This window comes from Lontra canadensis, unplaced genomic scaffold (assembly GCF_010015895.1).
Source record: "Lontra canadensis isolate GAN:19392208 unplaced genomic scaffold, GSC_riverotter_1.0 scaffold27, whole genome shotgun sequence".
NCBI classification, from domain to species: Eukaryota; Metazoa; Chordata; class Mammalia; order Carnivora; family Mustelidae; genus Lontra; species Lontra canadensis.
Window position 1 is genome coordinate 1,697,662 of NW_022631021.1, and position 22,113 is coordinate 1,719,774.

Sequence of the window (22,113 nt, forward strand, 5' to 3'; positions counted from 1 at the left end):
TTCCCAAGCAGACCCCAACGTCCCCCGCTCTCTTGTGGGGTTCGCCCGCGGCGAAGGCTGGGCTGGGGTGAGCCTTGGCCGCGGCGGGGGCAGACCCGGTGCCTGCTCGGCGCCCCTGCCGCGTCCGCACCGCCACCGTGAGGCCAAGCCGGGGACGGTGCCCCGTGGCGGCGGCAGCTCCGCGCTCCTCTCCGCGCCGCCCCGGCCGCCGCCGCGCCGGGGACGGGCGGGGGGATTTTCTTCCCGTTCCCCTCTCTTTCGCGCTCTCGCTCGTGTTCAGCGGGAGAGCCCGCGGAGCCAGGGAGGGAGCGAGGGAAGGGGTGGAGGTGGCGGGGGGGAGGCCGGAGGGGCGGATCCTGCCTGGGGGCTGATCCCTCCCTCCCCTCGGCCGGGCTCCGTGGCGGCAGCGGCGGCGGCAGCGGCTTCATTCCCCCTCCTCCCCCGGGAGCGGCGGCGGCAGCCGGGCCGGGGCCCCAGCGCGGGCCAGGAGGGGGCACGGCGGTGGCCGCGGAGGCCAGCGCGGGAGGAGGTCGCGCTCTGCTCCCCGGGCCGCGCCGACCTGCTCGACGGCCGGCCCGCCCGCGCCCAGGGGCCCCGAACGGTGGGGCCGGGCCGGCGGCTGAGGTAATGGGGGTGGCAGCGGGGCCGGACAGAGCGAGGGCGGGGGCAGCGGGGCCTACGGGGACCAGGGATTGCGCGGGTGGGGGAGCGGGGAGAGGGAAGCAGGGGGCTTCCCGAGCGGGGCGGGGGCGGCGCGAAAGCGCTCTCCTGGAGCGAGGGCGGCGGCGGGGAAGAAGAAGGCGGGTGTGGGGGGAGCTGAAAAGCGAGGACCCCCTCCCGCAGCCGCCATCTTGTTTCCCTCCCCCCCGGCCCTGGCTGGCGAGCCGCCGAGCCCCGCCCCCGCCATGTTCTCCGATTGGTCAGACCAGAGGAGTGTTCCACCCCCTGAGCGTCCCTTGCCCCCCTGGTTCCTCCTGACGGGCAGGTGAGGCGACCAATGGGCGCCCGCCTCTCTGCCCCGCTGGTTCGCTGGCGCTAGCTTTCTCTGTCTGAGGGTCGGACTCCGCGTCAGTCTGTCTCTGGCGCTCTCGCCCCCTCCCCTCAGGGGTGGAGATGTTATTTCCCTCCTTTCTCCTCGGAAGGGTCAAGATTCTTCTGGAAGAGGTGCCCTTTTAAAGGAGCAAGAGCCTTGGATGGGGTTCTCCCCTGTCTCATGAGCCTTTCGTGGGGGTGCAGGGGATACAGCCTAATTGCAAAACTCCTCGTTCTTCGGGGACCTGGGTGGGGTGGGCGAGTGGGGGCTTAGGGGTGCTGAGGAGACCCGGGGGTTTTGGGGGTTTCGGAGGTGTTTGTGGGAACGGCTGTGTGGGTTGAGAAACTCCCGCCAAAAAACTGGACTGTAAGCTCCTTGTGGGCGAAACTCATTTCCTCAGCAGGAGCCCTTCCCTCTCCAGAATTTGCCCCTCCAGTGCTTAAGAGGTTGGGGTAGGACCCAAGAGGTTTTCCACAGATACTTGCTGCCTGGATGAGGGCTAACCCAGGCTGCCAAGGAGGTAGCAGGTAGGGAGGAAGAATATACAGCGCTTTAACAAAGGAGGCTCCATACCTTCTGTCTAAACTATTTCCAGTTAGTGTTGAGGTAGATTTTCATACCTTTGCAAGGATCTCCCTTCCCACGAGGGGAGGGCGGGGAGGGCGTGGGGACAATGAAGCAGGTCTTTTGGCTGGGGCTACCCCCAGGGAGTTGACATTTGTCAGGCATATATAGTGGCCAAGGGCCTCTGGAACCTGGACGGAATTGCTGTGATGATTCTGTTGCCTTTTGTCCTCGTTGGGGTGTGTGCCTGCCTGGCACTGTTCCTCAGCCAAGTTGTGTTTTGTTTCAGTCACACTTTGGGATTGGAAAGCCTTTTAAATAAGGATGTTAATAAACCTTATTAGCGTATGGCAACCCCTAAGAGGTAGATTTTATTCTCATTTTATTGGTGGAGTCTGGAGGCACAGAGAGATTAAGTGACTTTCTCCAGGTCACACAGGGCCAAGATTAGCACCTGGAGTGCCCCAGAGCCTCATTTTGTTCTAGACCATGGCATCTCTGTGGTGTTCTTCCCAGTGAAATGAGTTCAACACATCATCTCGGTTTGAATTGTAGCTTTATCACTCAACTACCTTTGGGTTGAGTGACACCTCTCTGAGCTTGTTTCTTCACCTGTAAAATGGAGATGATAAAAGCTATTCTGCCTCCCAAACTAGTGGAGAGAAATTTTAAAAGTAAAAGGGATTGGGCCACCTGGCTGACTCAGTTGGTGGAGCATGCAACTCTTGATCTCGGAGTTGAGTTCGAGCCCCACAGTGTGGGTAGAGATTACTTAGAAATTTAAAAAAAAAAAAAAAAGTGTCTTTTAAAAAAAGTAAAAGGGATTTATAGTTTGCAAAAGTGTGCTAAATTATCATCATCTCTTCTTCATAGATAAAAATGGTAGGTCCTACAACCAAGGAGACAAACTCTTTTTCTCTTTGAAATCCTCTCACTGTGCGTACCTTTCCAAGTCTCTGCCCACACCTTGGGGCACCATATCCCCTAATGTCTTTCCTGGTAGTGATGGCCTCAGTAACTGCTACCACAGCTCCTTACGGGCTTGTCATAGTTCCCTTTACCCAAAGAGTGATGTGGGAAACTTTAGGGCTTTATCCTTGCTACATAAGAGTAGATTAGATGTAAGGATTTGGGGAGAGAGGAATTTTTGAGGTAACAGAATGCTTTGAGAGTTTACCTCAGGTGTATTCCCAGTCATGTTGGCTGTAGGTCCAGTGAGGGTCCCAGATAGGCCACTTAAAACTCAGTGCCACTTGGGGCCACTCCCAGAGTTTCCAGTGTTTCTGCTTAGAGATGTACTAGCCAGTACATCCTCAATGCTGTGATTTCCAGAGAAAACCCTGCATACTGTAGTTTGAAGTCTTTAGATTCCACATGGGAGACATTTCAGGTACCTTTGCCTCTTCACTTCTGGGTGTGGTCAGGAGATAGGGTTTTTTGATCATTGTAAGATGGGTTGGGAGAGGCTCTAGACCTATGAGCTTTTGATCCTATGATGGGGCCACTGGTCATGTACAGAACTTGCCAGTGCATATTATTCTTGTTTTCTTTTTTTCTGAGCCCTTGACCTCTCCTTCCTTTTCCATAGTTAGCTATCCTACAGCCTTATGTATATCGTTAGAACTTCAGATGTCTCCCCATGTTGTACTGTAATGATCTCTTTACTTTTCTGTCCCTTCAATTTGATGGAGCACCTGGAGGGCAGGGATCGGGCAGGCATGTTGCATTTCTTTCATGCAACTAATACTTATTGAGTGTTTACTTAAGAGCCAAGCACCATTCCAGGTCCTGGGGATACAGCAGTGAACAAGATAGACAAAAACATTTCCCCTCACGGAGCTTACTTTTTTTTAAAGATTTTATTTATTTGACAGAGAGAGATCACAAGTAGGCAGAGAGGCAGACAGAGAGAGAGAGAGAGAGAGGAGGAAGTAGGCTCCCTGCCTAGCAGAGAGCCCGATACAGGACTCCATCCCAGGACCCTAAGCTGAAGGCAGAGGCTTAACCCACTGAGACACCTAGGTGCCCCATGGAGCTTACATTTTTAATGGAAGGAAGCGAACATTCATGATAAATAGGCAAATAACATAGCATAATAAAAAATTGTGAGTGTTATAGTGAAAAGTAAAGCAGGATGAAAGAGGTTTGCAGTTTTAGGGAAGAGTGGTGGGAGAGGCTCTCAATGAGAAGCAGTGTTTGTTAAAAAAAAACCAAAAACTTGAAGGAGCAAGCTGTGTAGATGTCTGAGGGACAGGATGTTCAGACAGAGGGAAGAGACAGTCTTCTTTCTTGGTGGCCACTCAGGTGGAAGGGTAAATGAGTGCATGCCTGAACCTTCAGCCCAGTCACTGGTTTCTCCTTAGGCCTGTTCCCTTGGTTCCCAGGTGCCATGAGGAAGCCTCGCCGGAAGTCGCGGCAAAATGCCGAGGGCCGGCGCTCCCCATCCCCCTACAGTCTGAAGTGCTCGCCTACTCGGGAAACCTTGACATATGCCCAAGCCCAGCGGATTGTCGAGGTGGACATTGATGGACGCCTGCATCGAATCAGCATCTATGACCCACTCAAGATCATCACAGAGGATGAGCTGACCGCCCAGGATATCACTGAATGCAACAGCAACAAGGAGAACAGTGAGCAGCCTCAGTTCCCTGGCAAGTCCAAAAAACCCTCCTCCAAGGGCAAGAAAAAGGAGTCCTGTTCCAAGCATGCGTCCGGCACTTCCTTCCACCTCCCACAACCCAGCTTTCGCATGGTGGACTCAGGCAGCCAGCCAGAAGCCCCCCCGCTGCCTGCTGCCTATTACCGCTACATCGAGAAGCCACCCGAAGACCTGGATGCAGAGGTAGAGTATGACATGGATGAGGAGGACCTTGCTTGGCTGGACATGGTGAATGAGAAGCGGCGTGTAGATGGGCACAGTTTGGTGTCAGCAGACACCTTTGAGCTGCTGGTAGACCGGCTTGAGAAGGAGTCCTACTTGGAGAGTCGCAGCAGTGGGGCCCAGCAGTCGCTTATTGACGAAGACGCCTTTTGCTGTGTGTGTCTGGACGATGAATGCCACAACAGCAATGTCATTCTCTTCTGTGACATCTGCAACTTGGCTGTTCACCAGGAGTGCTATGGTGTCCCCTACATCCCCGAGGGCCAGTGGCTCTGCCGTTGCTGCCTGCAGTCTCCCTCCCGGCCTGTGGATTGCGTCCTCTGCCCCAATAAGGGTGGCGCCTTCAAACAGACCAGCGATGGGCACTGGGCACACGTGGTGTGTGCCATCTGGATCCCTGAAGTCTGCTTCGCTAACACCGTGTTCCTGGAGCCCATTGAGGGCATCGACAACATCCCACCTGCCCGCTGGAAACTCACCTGCTATATCTGCAAGCAGAAGGGGCTGGGGGCAGCCATCCAGTGCCATAAGGTAAACTGCTACACAGCCTTCCATGTGACATGTGCACAGCGGGCTGGGCTCTTCATGAAGATTGAGCCCATGCGTGAGACCAGCCTCAACGGCACCATCTTCACAGTACGCAAGACTGCCTACTGTGAGGCCCATTCGCCGCCAGGAGCTGCCACTGGTAGGAGGAAGGGCGACTCCCCTGGGAGCCTCAGTGAGACTGGGGATGAGGAAGGGCTGAAGGAAGGCTGTGGAGAGGAAGAAGAGAAGGAAGAGGTGGAAGAGGAGGAGGAAGATGAAGGCCAAGGTGGGGTGGGTGGCTCCCTTAAGGGGGTGCCCAAGAAGAATAAGATGACTTTGAAGCAGAAGATCAAGAAGGAGCCGGAGGAAGTGGGCCGAGATACGTCCTCCACTGTCCCCATGGTCACTGTCCCACAGATACCCTCTTATAGGTAAGCCTGCCCAGGAGGGCTCCCCGTGGACCGATGGTTTCTTCTTGGGCTGGTGTTGGTCCTGAGCCAGGACCTCATTCCCCAAGCATGGTTGGTGAACGTTTGTTCTCTTCTGTGCTGTCAAATTTAGACTTCTCCTTTGGACCCTGGTCTGGTTTGTGTTTTTGATTATGCCCTGAGAGCAATGTGTTTCATTTGCTTCAAGGTGAGACAGTCAGTTGCTTAGAAACCCAGGTGAAGGGTGTCTAAAACAGTATTTTTCAACAGGTGCACAAGTGGCATTTGGGACAGGACAATTCTTCATTATTAGGACAGTCCCATACTTTCTCAATGTTTAGCATCTCTGATCTTTGTAAGTGCCATTTGCGTCCCCTCCCTCATTGCATGGGCTTTGTGACAAACTCAGACACTCCCCGCATATGTTACCAAAAACCCCTGTGGGGATAGGACTGAGAACCACTGTTTTAGGGGGTCAGTATGGGTGTCTCTTGTCTGAAAGCTCTGTTCTGGGAATGATGGGGGCTTTATGTGAGGGGGTGGTGGTGTGGGGAAGACATGCTTATCTCTTCTTGAGAAGCTTTTAGATTTAGGGGAAAGAGGCTCATTCGATTTAGCTGTATAGCTAAGCCACCTTGCTCCCTACTGAGTCTATAGAGGGACCATTGTACCTATTTTTAACCATCAATGAAGTAGTTGCTAGAGGGCAGAAAAGCAAAAGACCAGAAAGATTTTCCAGTGGATGCTCATCTGAAGGGTGATATTCTTTAGAAAGTAAACAGTATTAGAACAGGAAGGTATCTTGGAGATTATTGATCTAATGTAGTCCTTGCACCTTCTCCCACACCCCCAGATGAAGAAACTGCTGCCACAGGAGGTAAAGTTGTTCACTCCTTTGTTCATTCAATGAGGTGTTTATTGAGCACTTACTATATGCCAAGTCCTGTTCAAAGGGCTGGAACCAGGTGGGAAGCATAGAACCTAACCACAGGCTGGGACTCATGATGCCTCCAGGCTCTGTTCCTGTTGCCTGTTTCTCTTGTTGAAAAGGATAGGGAAGAAAGTGTGCTGGAGGATAGCAGAGAATGAGTTGTTGTAAGGGGAGCACACACCCAGACTTGTCAGTCTGGGAAGGAGGCACAGGCGTGGAAAAGAGTAGGAGGGGAGAGGCTCTTGTGGCAATCCATGGCTGGAGTTAGAATTTAGTCAACTGGAACCGTCTTCTAGTCAAAGAACTGTTGTAGGCTACATTCTTCCCTGTTGTTGAGCCGGTCCGTGCTTAGTAACATCCTTAGGTTGGCTGTGCCCTGTGACTAGACTTTTTTTTTTTTGGTTGTCATGTGTGCTCTAATAGATGTATCTTGCAGGGGCCAGCATAGCACGCTGGCTAAGAAAAAACTAGACAGACCTGCTTTGAATGCTCCTGTTATTACCTGTGTGACCTTTGGCAGGTTACTTCTTTAAGCCTTATTTCTTTGTAAATGATAGGGTTGTTGTGAGAAATAAATGAAATGGTATAAGTAAAGCACTTAGCACAGTGCCTGGTAAATAGTAAGTGCTCAATAAACGGTGGCTACTGCTGCTGCTGCTGTTTTATTATTCTTTTCCCTACCTGCACAGATGCTGTGGGAACCCTCCATGGCCAAGAGGTTGTAGAGGGAGGGGACTGCCTGCATCTGGGCAGGTGTGCTTGGCATGGGCATTGGTGGGGGATCTGTTCTCTGGGGAAAGGCCTAGGCCTTGATTTCGTAAGCTTGGCTTTGGGGCAGGAATGTCTGACTGTGGAAGGGCGCAGGGCCTGGGTGAGCAATGTCCAGCCCACCATGCCCATCCTTAGCTTCTACTTTCTTGTTTAACCACAGTTATCTTCCTCTCAGTGGAGTGAGATGAAGAGAAAAAGTGGAGGAAACACAACAGGGGCACAGAGGCCTTGCTTCCTCTGTGGAGAGCCAACTTTGGGACACAGGATGCTATAGCAAAGAGATCATCGATTCACCTTCCATCCAGCTACTTCAGCTTCCTAGCTGCATTGGTGACTTTGACAATTCATCCAGCCTCTGTTCCTAAGCTGCCTTTCCATCTTTTGTTACCATGAGACTAATGTTACCAACCTTACAACAGGGCTGGTAGGATAAAGATTACAGGCTCTCATTAACTCCTACCCCTTTCACTCCCACCCTCTCCCACCACCACCCCCTGCCCCGCCGCCCCATGTATTATTGGCTTAAATCCTGACCTTATGACCTCTGTTGGGTTAGTTTAGCCAGCTAAGTTTTCAGATTCTCCATCCTCTTATCCAGTACTTTTTTTTTTCTTTTTGTTCAAAATTAAACCTTTTTAAGCTGCTGAGATCTTTCATGAAAAACCAGAGGTCAGACAGCTCCAAGATGTTACATCTGAGCTCAGAAAGCAGTAGCCTGGTGTACTTCTAGTAGTTTCCCTTCCAGCTTGCCTGTGGATTATTCCCTGATCTGGGGGGACCCTCATCCACAGGGCAGAGGAAGTAGTGACCACATTGCCCATGGTTTACTTAAGTTCCTGCTCTCTTTTGCTGCCTTTATCAAGAGTTCAGGGCACAGGCCTATTTCTCAGGATCCAGGACCGTAGGAAACAGGATTCCTGGGAAAGTGTTCTTTTGGAGAATCAGGACTATAAGGTAGGAGATGGAAAATCAAGTGATATATCTGTCTCATGCTGAATCTGAGCTGCTTAACTTTGCTGTCTTTTTTTAAGCCTTTCTCTGAGGTGAGGCATTTGGCCACTTTATTCTTCCTTTATATATAAGGTTCAGAAATGAAACAGGGTTTAAAAGGAGGCTGTAATCAGGGTTGCCCACTGACCTTGTCTTTCACTTCCCTGTGCCTCTACTCAAGGTTGAACAAGATCTGTAGTGGTCTCTCCTTTCAGAGGAAAAACCAATTCATACAGCGGCTTCACAACTACTGGCTACTGAAGCGGCAGGCACGGAATGGCGTCCCTCTCATCCGGCGCCTGCACTCCCACCTGCAGTCCCAAAGAAACGCCGAGCAGGTAGGTGAAGTGATCGAAGGGGTAGAGGAGGTGGAGTGTGAAGGTGGAGGAGGGATGGTTGGGGCACCCTCCCTGAGCCCTCTGCAGAGCCTTTGCCTGTAGGCGGTCACCCCTCCAGGTGGCATCTCCCAGGCATGACCTCCAGCATCTCCTTCTAGATGGGGGAGGCTTGACTTTGAAGCAAATTCTAGGGGAGAGTAGAGAGCAAGCCCAGCTTTCCATGTAGGGAAAACCTCATAGACGTGGCAGAAAGGAAGAAGTGGGTTGAATGAGGGCCAGGCAGCCGCGTTGCATGAATTAGGACAAGGAGCACTTTCCTTAAGACACTATACTGACATCTGCCAAAAAATGTTTCGTAGAAACACATGAATATGCCATCTAAATTGTAGCACAGAGCCTGGCCAGTTGTGGTAGCTTTTTAGCCACAGAGCTCCTGCACGTTTAGCGTTTACTGAATTGGTTGGAGACCTCCTGTTTTTGTTTTGTTTTTTTTTTTTTGTCTTGTTTTTCAACCGTCTTTAGTTCTTTTTCTATCTTCACTTGCTCCATTACTTCTGCCTTCTAATATTTCCACACCACCACCCCAGAGATGAAGCAATCTTTTATGTGACTGTTATGCCCTCTGAGTTCTATCTGATTGCACTTTTGTCTTTTTTACCTAAAGTCCTGAAGTGCAAGTCTGCACTCCTTGAAGTGGTCCACCTGTTCCTCTGTAGGCTCCCCTAGAACATCAGGCACCTCCTTCCAGCCCAGCAAGCTGTACCTCACATTCTCACCATATTGGCCATTGTGCTGCATTTGACATCATGGATCACCTTGTCTTAGAGCTTCTCTGTGACCCCATTTCCCTCCTCCTCCATGTGGCTGGCTGCACCTTATGTTGACCCGACTTTTTACTCCTCTGTAGTAACATTCCCAGGGGCTCTACTGGCTGCCCATTTGCTGGGAGAGCTCCTATACTCTCATAGTTATAAGTAAGTGTGGCAGTAGCTCCATGTTTCTTGTCTTGTCCTCATCCCTTTTTTCTGATCTCAGTCCTTCTGGGGCAGGGGCCCCACAGATGTCCATGTAGATACTGTTTCCTAGAATTCAGATATTGGAAGCTGAATTCATTATCTTCCTTCCTCTTGGTAAATGTATTTTCCCTTTTTTTTTTAAGATTTATTAAGAGAGAGAGAGCAAGGGGAGGGGCAGAGGGAGAGAATCCTCAAGGAGACTCCCCACTGAGTGCGGAGCCTAACATGGGGCTCGATCCCAGGAGACCATAACCTGAGCTGAAATCAAGAGCCCGATGCTTAACTGACTGGGCCATCCTGGGGCCCCTCCCCATTATTGACATGGATCCTTTTCTCTCCTAACCTCAGACATTCCCCATCTTGGAGTTATTTTGATTTTTCCTCCACGACAAGCCACAGTCAATCAGCTCTTATGCTATTTTGGGAGGAATTTATCAGTATGTGGTCCTTTGTCCCCATGCTATAGCTCCTCTGCTCACCCATGCCCCTCACCCCCTTAATTTCAGCAATAGTTTTCTAGGGAGTCTTCCACCGCTAATTCTTTCTTTGCTGTGCAACAGATACTGTCTTACACACCATTTCCCAGTATATTCCTTTCCCAGAATATATTCCCCTTTCCGGGAAGGCCACATCCAGGTGGCTTTGCTGGAGTTGAGGCTTCTTACCAGCTGAATTCCTGGATATTCCTTGGCTTTTGTGGCTCTCTAGCTGTTCTGCTCTGGCCAGGCTATTTTTTTTTCATCAAGCAAAGAATCACTAATTCTTCCCTGTGGTCTTTGTTTTGTTCACTTATGTCCATCACCATGTGAAACCCTAGTAAGATTGCTTCTATGGTAAGCCCTCCCTGGCCCTCTCTAACACACTCAGATCCTCTCTATTTTATATCCTCTCAGCATTTTATATTCAGTGTATCTCTTGAATTTTTATTATGTTTATACTGCTATGCCCTTGTGTGTCAAACCCTATGCCTCTTCTTTCGCCAACTCTACTGTAACCTCTTCTAGGGCAGGAATCATGATTTTTGGTGGTGGTGGGATTTTAAAGTATGTTCAAGTCAGTTAGTACAAGCTTGTAGTAAGAACTTCACTTTGTTTTCTAGCCAAGTGGAAGCTCTAGGGTGAAATTCTTTCACCTCAAGGTGTCTGTTTTCTTCTGAAATTCTTTCTAGCCCCAAGGGGCACAGCTGCCCACTGGCATCCTTAGAAGGCAGGGAAGCAGTCCCAGCTCTCACTCTAGCCGTGGTTATTTTAGGGCACTTAAGAAATGTTGCTGCAAGGCTGGGGGAACTCAGGAGGGAGTCATGGGGCAGAGAGGAGGCAGAAGGGTTCTCGGGAACGTGGGTCAACCAGGGTGCAGGGCCCTTACCTCTGGAGATCCTGAGAGGCTGGAACACTGAGAGGACTCCGGGCATGAAGCAGGTCTCCAGCTCCTCCTTCCTTTCCCTTCCTTCCTGCAGCGAGAGCAAGATGAGAAGACGAGTGCAGTAAAGGAAGAGCTAAAATACTGGCAGAAGCTCCGTCATGACTTGGAGCGGGCACGGCTGCTGATTGAGCTGATTCGCAAAAGAGAGAAGCTCAAGCGGGAACAGGTGGGGAAGAGCTGCCAGTCTCAGGGTTTTTGTTCAAGATCTCTTTCTCCCACTATCAGCGTGACATCAGGAGAGCCAGGAACCTCTGCCTGGTGTCTACTTCCTCCCTTTCCTGCTCAGCACTGGATGCTCCAAGGCCTGTTAGTCTGTATTGGGTATGATGCTGCACATGGCTTCTAACCACGGGATTCAGCATCTCGTGGCCTCACGCAGAGGCTTATTATCATATGCTTGGGCCCATCTCTGGAGTTTCTGACTCAGAAAATCTCAGGGTCTGATCTTGAGTATTTTGAAAAGCTTCTCAGGCCATTCTGATGGGCATCACTGCTGGCCTGGGAGCTTCCAAGGGTTTTCACTTGGCCCTTAAGACATTTATGGTCTTGATTAATCGAAATTTTCCAACCTTTAGACAAGGAGGGTCTGAGCATCTAAGCATGGGGAATGTTGAGTAGTATAACGCAGGTGTTAGGAATATGAGCTGTGCCACCAGGTGATCTGAGTTTAAGTCCTGGTTCTGTCACTTAGTGCTCATGTGACATTGGTAAGTTGCTTAATCTCTTTATGCCTCAGTTTCCTTGACTATAAAATGGTAATAATAGAACCCATGTCATAAGGTTGTGAAGAGGAGATATATTAGTATATATAAAGAACTTAAAACAGTGCCTGGCATGTCATAGGGGCTACTGAAGTGTCAGCTGGTGTCCTCCTCATCATTATCGATCGTCTTTGCCTCTCTGAAGTGTCCACTGGCACACTCTGCACATGGCAGAGAGTAAATACTATTAATTGAATGAATGGCAAGCCAAAATTGTTCTATTCAGTCTAGGAATAGCAGCTGTTACTTGTATGCTTCAGAGGCCTGGGTTAAAGATGTTCCTTTCTTTCTTTTCCAAACCCTCCTTCACTGTTCAGCCCCAGCACAAGCCCTTCTCTCAGAGGCTACAGGCTTCTGAGAGACTGGGCAGCTCTTGCCGTACCTAGCATGTGTGGGTGGCTTGGCGGGCATCTCAGGATTTCTCCATGGATTCAAACTGCCTGTGCCATTTCAGGCCCGGTCCCACAGCTGAGCTTTGCTTCTTGCCTCCAGTTCAGGGAAGTAAAAGGGAAAAGGAAGCACACAGGCCTGTTTTGATGTCACCAGGAAGAAGGAACATTTCATAGCCTAATCCATGGCTTCCCAACCTTGTAATGTTAGGGCATATGTAGAAAATCTCATTTGTGCAACATACTACTGTAAATGCACAAGGCTGCTGCTCCCTGAGGAGGGAATCCTCCAGGCCCTTGTTATCCAAGGCCAACCCAGATGCCCCAAGGGCCAGTGGGATCGATACCCCAGCATACTAAGTGAGAATTCTGGCCCAGGTCGCATTTTAAATCATCAGTGTGCTCTTTGGATGAAGTCAGACCTGGCTTCAAATCCTACGTTGTTGGGTTAATGACTTCTTGTCCTCCTCTTTCCAAACCTCAGTTTCCATATTTGTAAAGTGGGGATAATAGCCATTTCTCTCTCAGGGTTATTGTGATGATAAACTGAGGTAATCGAGAGAGGCAGCATGGCATAGTACTCAGGAGCACACACTGGAATCGGACTGTCTGGGACTGAATCCCGACTCTGCCCATTATTGGCTGTGTAGCCTTAGGCCAGTTACTCTCGCTGAGCTTCAAGTTGCTTCTTTGTAAAATGCCTCATCTGTACCTACCTCATTATATTATATAAAATGCTTGTATTTATATAAAATATAACATAAAATGTTTAGAATGTTACTTGGCATTTAAGAAGGACTGTGAAAGTGTTAACATATTATTGTAACTTTTTGGTATGGTGCTTGATACATAGGAAACAGCCACAGAGTGGTAGCTGTTGGTCATTATTTCTGGGCCAAGGGCTGGGTGATCGTTTCTCATATACTGTCAGCTTATGTCCTTTGAAAATTTGTTGTACATGATTGGCGAAAGTTATCAAGAAGTTGTTGGGTGCCTCTCTGCAACGGATATCCTGATCTCTTTCCACCTTCTCCACAGGTCAAGGTCCAGCAGGCTGCCATGGAGCTAGAGCTGATGCCCTTCAATGTGCTGCTGAGGACCACACTGGACTTGCTGCAGGAGAAGGATCCAGCTCACATCTTTGCCGAACCTGTCAACCTGAGTGAGGCAAGTTCCCTCACCACTTCCCGAGCAGTGAGCCCCTCCTGAATCGGAAGCAGGGTCTGAGTAGGCCAGGAAGGGGTTGGGCCATAGGGTGGACAAAACCTGGGGGTTTCTGGCAAAGCTAGTAGACTTGCCCAGGGTGAGGGGTCAGGAGGCCAGGGGGAACCAGGGCCCTGGGGCTCTGCCTGAGCCAGCGTGCCAAACCAGAAAACGGGGAGGCAAGAGTACCGGTGAAGGGTGCATCTGTTTGGCTAGTAAATGGTTATTGTAATTGTACAGGTTTTATATGTTTAGGTTCCAGATTACCTGGAATTCATATCCAAGCCAATGGATTTTTCTACTATGAGGCGGAAGCTGGAGTCTCACCTGTACCACACCTTGGAGGAGTTTGAGGAGGACTTTAACCTTATAGTTACCAACTGCATGAAGTATAATGCTAAAGACACAATTTTCCACCGAGCAGCTGTCCGCCTGCGGGACCTGGGAGGGGCCATTCTGCGGCATGCCCGGCGGCAGGCAGAGAACATCGGCTATGACCCCGAGAGGGGCACCCACTTGCCTGAATCACCCAAATTGGAGGACTTTTACCGCTTCTCCTGGGAAGACGGTGAGAAGCCTGGATGGGTGGGGAGAAGAGGGGCCAGGAGGAGGCACAGGGATGGAGCCCAGAGAGCCAGGGATCAGGGTGGGCCTTGGAGCTATATAGGGTAGACATGAGGAGGAGAGCTGAGAGTAGGCACAGGCTGAGCTATACCTGCTTGTGGCTGTAGTAGTTCCAGGAGTTAAAGTTTAACTAATTCACCAAGTATTTCTTGAGTGGCAGGAAAGGAAATCAGGTACTAGCTGTCTGTTTGAAAAGCTAAATCCTTACGAGGGGTCTTCCTCTTCTGGACGCCCTCTCTGTGGCTTTGGAGCGTGGAGCAGGGAGAGTGCAATGCCGGGGTATGCCTGGCTCTTTCAGGAGTGGAGGTGGAGGAGCAGGAAAACGGAATTGCTTCTGAGCCCTGCACTCTGCCTGTCCCTGCTCTCTGCTTCTCAGTGGCAGTAGCCAGTCACAGGCCGGGGGATTGCCAAGCTGCCTCGTGCCTGCTCCACAGAGCCTATAATTACGACTGTGAACTGCTTCCTGCAGACGTTTCCCAGATTCTGACCTTGTCCCTGTGGCTGCCCTCCGGGCGGTGGTGATACCAGGGCCAAGGCCTCACAGTGACACTGCTAGAAGCCACTGGCCCAAGCATTCCAGGAGAATATTTTGCATCTGAAGGATTCAGTCCCTTCCCTTTGCCCTGGGCTGGGCGGGTCCTTCAGCCCCTTCTGTCCTCCCTTCTCCCTGGCAGTGGACAACATCCTCATCCCAGAGAACCGGGCCCATTTGTCCCCGGAGGTACAGCTGAAGGAGCTGCTGGAGAAATTGGACCTGGTGAGCGCCATGCGGTCCAGTGGGGCCCGGACCCGCCGCGTCCGCCTGCTGCGCAGGGAGATCAATGCCCTTCGGCAGAAGCTGGCGCAGCCACCACCACCACCACAGCCACCATCACTGAACAAGACTGTGTCCAATGGGGAGCTGCCAGCAGGGCCCCAGGGGGATGTGGCTGTGCTGGAGCAGGCCCCACAGGAGGAGCCAGAAGACGATGGGGACAGAGGTGAGAGACGGGGCAGTCAGGGGGTTGGAGGCCTATGTAACGGAGTAAGGGTTGAGCTGAAATCCCATAGTGGAAGCTTAGGTCTGACCCTTGTGGGCAAGCAAAAACTGTTGGAGGGGTCACACTTCCATGTATATCCGGGGATGATATCCAAAATATTTAATAATCAGTAGAGACCAAAAGTCAGCAGAATGGATGTTGGCTGTTGTAATTGGAGTGTGTTCTTGGGGACCCTGATGGGGATGTTAAATTGCTAGATTGTGGACGGGTTTGGGGAGTTTCAGAGACTGGGGCCCAGCAGGTCTTCACTAACCAGTAAGGAAGCATTGTAGTATTTTGTACCTGATATGACTGTATTGCACATAGCAGTTAAATATTAGCTCACCTTGAGCCATCATGCAGATAGGCTCTTAGAGCAGATTAAGTTGTGGGGTAGGAGGATAGAAAAGGAAGAAAGACCCTAAAGATGGTCTGGCTTCTTGAGCTACCTCATGGCTTTGACCCCAGCTGGCCAAGATTACAGGCCCATCCCAAGCAGAAAGGTCAGGTTGCAAAAGACGTCCGGAGGTGATTCTCACCAGCCGTAAAGCTGAGCTGCTTTCCATCCTTCCCCTTCATTGCGGACTAATTGTACTCCTCATACAGGTCCTCAGAGCTGAGCCTACAGCTTGGGGGGAGATCTGTCATCCACACAGCCTAGAAGGGTTCTGTTATCTCCAAAGCGTAAGGGGTCAAATTGCAAGAAATGGCCCATTTTATTTTAGGTTGACCAAGAATAAGGACATGGCTGGGAGGTCCCATTTAGTAGTCACTCTTTCTGATTCCCTAGGTGGCAGTCAGCATGCCACTTGTATCCCACTCCTGGGCTGTGGCAGTGCAGAGTCCTGCCCAGTGACTGTCCAGAAGAGCTTCTCCCAGTGGGTTTCAAAACAAAATTCCCAGGCCTTTCTTCTCAAAGAGTCAGATGAAGGAAGTCTGGGCTGTGGCTTGAAAGTTGTAATTTTTAAAAAGTTTCACAGTGACAAATGACCAGACATGTTTGGGAACCACTGATTTAACTTACTTGCTCTAATTTTTACACATTTGTAAACTTACTCTTTCTGTTTGTCCTACTTGCTTTACTTGGGTGATAGGAGACAAAATACATTGGCAGAAGGGAAAACACTTGAGTTGAATGCGCATTGTGTACCTCTAATCTCTAAAGCTGAACTTGCCTGAGGATCGAAGCCAGGTGGCTTTCAGTTTTCTCAGGTGTGGAGTAATGGTTTGTAACACTCATTTCATCAGACTCACCTGGTAAAGCTTTTTTAAAAAATACCCCATAGTTAGAGATTTAGTTTCGGTTGGTCTGGGATAGGACCTTGACACTGGAATTTTTAAGAAACTTCCTAGGTGATTCTAATACACATGGTTTAGAATCATTAATGTAGATAAAACTTAATTCTACATTCTCTTTGCCTCAGACAAGGAGACCTGGCATATGCGTCGAGATTTGTAATAGCCCATGCCTTTGGTCCTTGGTCATCAGTGTCAGTATCTGGCTTGTAGGGGCAGACTTTTTCTAAAATGTTCAAGCAGGTTCTCTTTTTCTCTAACAGATGACTCCAAACTGCCTCCCCCACCAACCCTGGAGCCCACTGGGCCTGCACCTTCCTTGTCCGAGCAAGACTCGCCTCCAGATCCCCCTACTCTGAAACCCATAAATGATAGCAAACCTCCAAGCCGATTCCTAAAGCCCAAAAAGGTGGAAGAAGATGAGCTCTTGGAAAAATCCCCTCTGCAGATTGGGAGTGAGCCCTTGCAACGCCTGCTCAGTGACAATGGCATCAACAGAGTATCTCTCATGGCCCCTGATGTCCCTGCTGGTGCCCCACTCAGTGGTGTGGGCCGCCGCACCTCAGTCCTCTTCAAGAAGGCCAAGAATGGGGTTAAGCTACAGAGGAGCCCAGATAGGGCCCTGGAGAATGGCGAGGACCACGGTGCAGTGGGCTCTCCTGCCTCTCCGGCCAGCATCGATGATGAACGGCACTCCCGGAAACGGCCAAGGAGCAGGAGCTGTAGTGAGAGTGAAGGGGAGAGGTCCCCGCGACTGGAAGAGGAGACAGGTGACCATACCGGTGACTTCTCTACTTCTCATCTGCTTTCTTGCTTTGCCTTGCCAGCCAGCAACCCCCTAGTTGGCTGCCTCCCTCATGGTCCCTGCGGACCCAATAGAAGCATTGAGGGCTCCATAGTTTACAGTTGGGCCTGGCGCATGAGTAGGGGCCTGGAGGAAAAGGCTTTGAGAAAGTAATTTGAGACGGCCAGATTGTGTCTGGGGCCCTCTTTGGCCCTGAAGGGAATGCAAATCTATATGCCTTAAAGTAGTTCCTACCTTCACTTTAGTTTATTCGTTCATCAGATAATTCTGTGAGGCATTATCTAAGGCATGGGGGGAAAATCAGTGAGCAAAAGGCAAAAATCTCCCTTGTAGGGGAGAAAGACTAAAAGCAAATGAGTAGATTGTATTTTCCATTAGAAACTGTGGCAAAAAGTCTAGCAGGAAAGGGGAATAGGGGCTATTGGGGTGGTATTAGAGAGGGTGGCCTGGGGAGGCCTGAGTTGAGGACATTTGAGTAAAGATTTGAAGGAGTTGGAGGCATAAGCCATTTGGGTATCTGGGGGAAGAACACTTCAAAAAGATAGGCTAGCAAGTGCACACCTGGAGGTGGAAATGCCTGCATGCCTGGGCCAGTGAGGAAGCCAGTGCAGTTGCAGCAGCGTTAGCCAGAGTGTGGGTGGAGACGAGGCTCCAGGGCTGGCTAATGGGGGGCTCTGTCACTAAAGAGTCCTTACATCCAGCACAAGCTGGTCACGGAGTCATACAGTAAGTGAGACTGAGTTCCAGCTCTAGAAGAGTCCACAGTTCAGGGGGGAGACCAGATGGTGTCCTGAGGTGCGCAGATGTTAGAAGGACCGTATGTGGTTGTGTGTTGGGGACAGCACTGCTGGAGGCAGGCAGGGACTAGGAGTTAGAGGACTTGGGAAAGCTTCACGAGGGGCCGGGGCCTGACCTGGGCCTGTGGGAGGAAGGCAGAATAGTGGGGAGTAGATGGAGCCAAGGGCTCAGGCCCGTGTGTATGGGAATAAGGACAGAGTGCCTCTGAGGGACAGTTTGAAGAGAGGCTTCTTGGAGCACCAGGAGCCAAGGCTGGATGGGTGAGGGGGGCCTGGAGGTGCAGACAGTGTCGTGCAGTCTCAGTGGAATGGGGGAGGGCAGCTTGCTTGGTGGGAGGGGCCCGCTCTGGGCTTTTGCTTTTTGTGTTGCTCTCGTTCTTTTATGTGGTGGCTTTGGGCTGTGTGGCCAGTATATGCTTTTTGTATTCCCGCCTAACACTTTGTTTCTAGCAGTACCTTCCCTTCCCCGTCAATAGATTAGTATATGGAACCAAGAGTCTGAGGCCTGGAGTTAGGCAGACCAGGGTTCAAGTCCCATCTTCTGACCAGTTGTATAGGCTTGGGCAGATGAATTAACCTTTCAGACTTATTTCTTATTTCTAGTAGGAGGCTCTAAGAATTGGAAATAGCCTGTGTGAAGTACTTAGCACGCAGCAGTCGATGGTCGCAGTTACCGTGGTTGTCTCCGCTCCGTGAGGAGCAGCCAGACAGCACTGAGAGGGCTGTGCACTAAAAATGAAAAATCCCGCTCTTGGGAAATAGGTCTGGGTATCAGGCTCATCCAACCTGAGAGGGCCTACTGCTTGGGAACCTGCTAGAATCTGTTCATCCCCCACCATCCCAGAGGCCTGGCACCCAGGAATATTTCTGTACAACTTAAGTGGAGTCTCCCAAAAATAGGTGTTGATCTTTGGCAGTCGAGGCAGCTGAGACGCAGCTGGCTTCGTGATTTAAACAGAAGCTGTAACATTAGAGGCAGAGCCAGGTGAGAGTCCAGATATCTTGGCTCAGGCACCTGCTTTTACAGATGTAGCTTGTACTCATAGTTCTCTGGCCAAAGTGTCTGTGACCGAGAGCTCTTGAGCTCTTGGCTCAGCTTCCAGACTCCTAGGACTCTGGAATGTGATTAGGAATCAGGGATGAGAGAGGAGAGTTGGAAGACTTGGCCACTCATGAGCCTCGTGTCCCTGGGATGACCAGACGGCCTTCATTTCCTCCAAAGGGCCCCTTTCTATAAACAGACTTCTCTCATTCATACCTAATACTGTCCTCTTTAAGTAAGAAGGTATTATTTTCAGAAATGGAGAAGAAGAGGTAAAGAGGAAAAGGGACGTGTATTTCAGAGCCCAGTCCAGGACCTAGGGAACTCTTGACTCCCAGGCCAGCAAGGTCAGGTCTCCTTTAGAGGTGCTCAAGTCCCCCATCCTTAGCTCTGACCAGCTCTGCTAGGTTATCTTGGGGTGGGACTGACATAGCCACTACCCTTCCCCGACCTCCCCTGACACCATCCCAAAAGAATGAAGCTGTTCCCAGCTGTGTGATGGATAGGGTGTGTGAGTGTTTATCTGAAGAGGCAAGGTGGGTGGGCTCCCCAAGAGGCAGAGGAGACTCCCTGATAATTGAGACTTGAAATTAGAAGCAGATCCAGGGACTTAGGAGCCAGCTGGAGTAGGGAAGTCTTGGTATTTCCTTTTGTAGCCAACTGACAGTAACTGGTGTGAACTGTGTGCTGTGTTTCCCTTAAACCAGAGGGATGGGAAGGAAAATGCAGTGTCTGCTCATTGCCCTAGTCAACATTTCCCCCAAATCTTCACTGGGTTCTTTCTGCCACCCAAGACCTATTTCCCATGTGGGAAGAACAGCCACCCTCTTCTACCTGAGCCCTCCTGAGTCCTCACTGAGCCCTCCTGAGGCGGCTGCCTCACACACCAGCACGGGTCAGGGGAAGGGGGTTTCCGAGTTGAGGCTTACTCTGTGTCCTTGGCAGGCGTGACCAACGGCTTTGGAAAACACACTGAAAGCGGGTCTGACTCCGAATGTAGTTTGGGTCTCAGTGGCGGACTGGCATTTGAAGCTTGCAGGTAAGAACAGTTGTTCCCAAATCTTTGTTGGCAGCTCTGCCACCTCCCCCTTTATTCTCTGTTCAGCTACAGATGGAACCTCCTCCTGCTTATCTAAGATTTTTCTTCCCCCACTCCTGCTATTTCCTGAAGCCTCTGGTCTATAACACTGGTAGCTCCTAGGAAATGGGGATAACCCTTGCCTCACAGGCTGATCCGACTGGAAGGGGAGGAGTGGCGTTGATGATTTACAGGGTTTGTAGAGCTGAATTTGGCTCCAGGGGGCAGGGACAGCCAAATCTCTATTGCCCAGCGAAGTTAACATTTGAGCCAATCCCCCACCTTCCCTGCTGGGCCGCTCTGATAACCCAGTTACAGACACGGTTTTGCCCTTTGCCTTTTGGGGTATCGTAGCAAAGGCATCTTGAGAGGTGTGGTGGGCAAATAAGAAATGAGCAGATAGGAAGTTTGGAATAGCCATTTTATTCAAAGGCCCCAGCTCTTCTGCCATCCTCGAGTTGGGAAAGGATGGGTTTCTTTTTCCATTCTTTTACCGGAGGGGAGGCTTTCTGAGACCAGAACATTAAAGTTTCTTCCAACTCCAAGAGTTTATTGGATCCCTACACTGTGTTATGGGTGCTCTGCCAGACACCATGGAGAGTGGGATTATTGGAAATGGGAGACCCTCAGTGCCACAGAGGAGAAACAAGTTGTCCTGAAAGCTAACTTATAGTCCCCCATCATGGCCATTGAATGGATCCTGGGTTCAGAGTAGGGGAGGAAAGGTCCCAGGGCAGTACTAAAAGACTCTACGTCCAGGTTTGAAGTGCTTCCAAGGCAGGTTGAGTGTGTGTTTTGTTAGTACTCACTCTACTGTGGCTACTGGGCTTCTGGGGGCAGGGGCCATGTGTGGCTGTGGGAGGACCCCTGCCATGGTATGTGGTTCCTTTGAGATTTCCCTCCCACCAAGCCTCAGAATCACCCTAGCTTTCTTATTCCGTGGCCTCTAGAGATGTAGGGGCAGTGGATGGGAAGAAACACAGTATTATGCATAGAGGAGGCAGAGCTTTCAAAATCTTACAAGATGCTTTTACCTTGGTCCTGGGTTGGAATTCCTGAGTCCTTTCAAAGATAATGATGCCGGGAAACCCAGTTCATTGGCATAAGGTAGGAGTAGCTTAACAAACTATCCCCTCTTAGCCCTTGACTAAGGGTGGAAGGTGTGTTGGACCCTTTGCTCCATGAAGGGCTCTCATCCCAGCCATGGACCACAGGAAGGGAGCCAGGCCAACCTCTGGTTAGCCTGTTGATTGGGCCGTGTGTTTGCTTTTGTGTGGAACTCCATTCCATGCCACCAATTTCTCTAGAGCCCTGCTTAGTGTGGGAACAATGCCCTTGGAAGGCATTTCCTCTTTAAGTCAGTGGGACTCAGTGGAATTTCAGGGTTTAAAATAGGAGGTTCAGGACTCCCAACTGTAAGATTTTTTTTTTTCCTTTTTCTTTCTTTCTTTTTTTACTCCCTACACTGTGGAGATAAGTACGTAAAGGAAGATTTTACTTACTAATTTTTTTTTTAAGTTTTATTTATTTGAGAGAGAGAATATGCACACATAGAGGGTAGGGGCAGAAGGAGAGGGAGAGAGAAACTTTAGTAGACTCTGTGCTGACCCCGGAGCCCAATGTGGGACTTGATCTTGAGACCCTGATACCATAAACTGAGCAGAAACCAAGAGTCAGCTGCTCAACTAACTGAGCCACCCAGTCACTCTTTTAGTTACTAATTAGACTGGAATCATATAATCCCAGAATTAGAAAAAACCTTGAAAGAACCTGTGTTCACTAATCCTATTCCCTTGCCCACCTATGCTGGGGTTTATCTTTCCTGATGATTTTCTGAGCAGACTGGGGCTGTGCCTTCTATGGGTCACTTACTCAATTATTAATAATTGAGCACCTATTTCAAGCCAGGCATTGTTCTAAGTACTGATAAGATGTGTTCTAATGGAGCTTATCTTTTAGAAGGGACAGATGAATGTTAGACCAGTAAACAAAGTAATTATAGATTGGGTTGGCTGCTTAGGTCTGCGTAACCTGGGAAGAGGGCTGAAATGCAGGCCAGGTTGAGTCACTTGTGCTTTTCTATGAAACAGGAATACACGGACCTAGTTTTGTTGTATCTTCTTTTATTGAGCTCTTCCTCCTCAGAGCTCATCATTTGATAGTACACAACATTAGTAGTTTATAATATTTAAAGTGA

The 22,113-nt window shown here is 50.1% G+C and overlaps 1 protein-coding gene across 4 annotated transcripts in view; it reads left to right on the plus strand.

Annotated features, from left to right (window-relative positions):
* The first annotated feature begins 425 nt into the window (after window positions 1–425).
* BRPF3 (bromodomain and PHD finger containing 3) overlaps window positions 426–22,113 on the plus strand; it is a 32,821-nt gene continuing 11,133 nt past the window's right edge. The window contains exons 1-9 of one of the 4 annotated variants that reach the window (XM_032864344.1): window positions 426–624; window positions 3,961–5,437; window positions 8,308–8,464; window positions 10,937–11,068; window positions 13,091–13,219; window positions 13,511–13,823; window positions 14,554–14,859; window positions 16,458–16,964; window positions 19,784–19,877. In XM_032864344.1, coding sequence (XP_032720235.1) covers window positions 3,987–5,437; window positions 8,308–8,464; window positions 10,937–11,068; window positions 13,091–13,219; window positions 13,511–13,823; window positions 14,554–14,859; window positions 16,458–16,964; window positions 19,784–19,877 — 3,089 coding nt within the window. In that variant the 5' untranslated portion in view covers window positions 426–624; window positions 3,961–3,986. Of the gene's footprint in view, window positions 625–909; window positions 986–3,960; window positions 5,438–8,307; window positions 8,465–10,936; window positions 11,069–13,090; window positions 13,220–13,510; window positions 13,824–14,553; window positions 14,860–16,457; window positions 16,965–19,783; window positions 19,878–22,113 lie in introns of those variants that run through there. The other 3 variants (XM_032864343.1, XM_032864341.1, XM_032864342.1) reach the window with 3 other exon arrangements.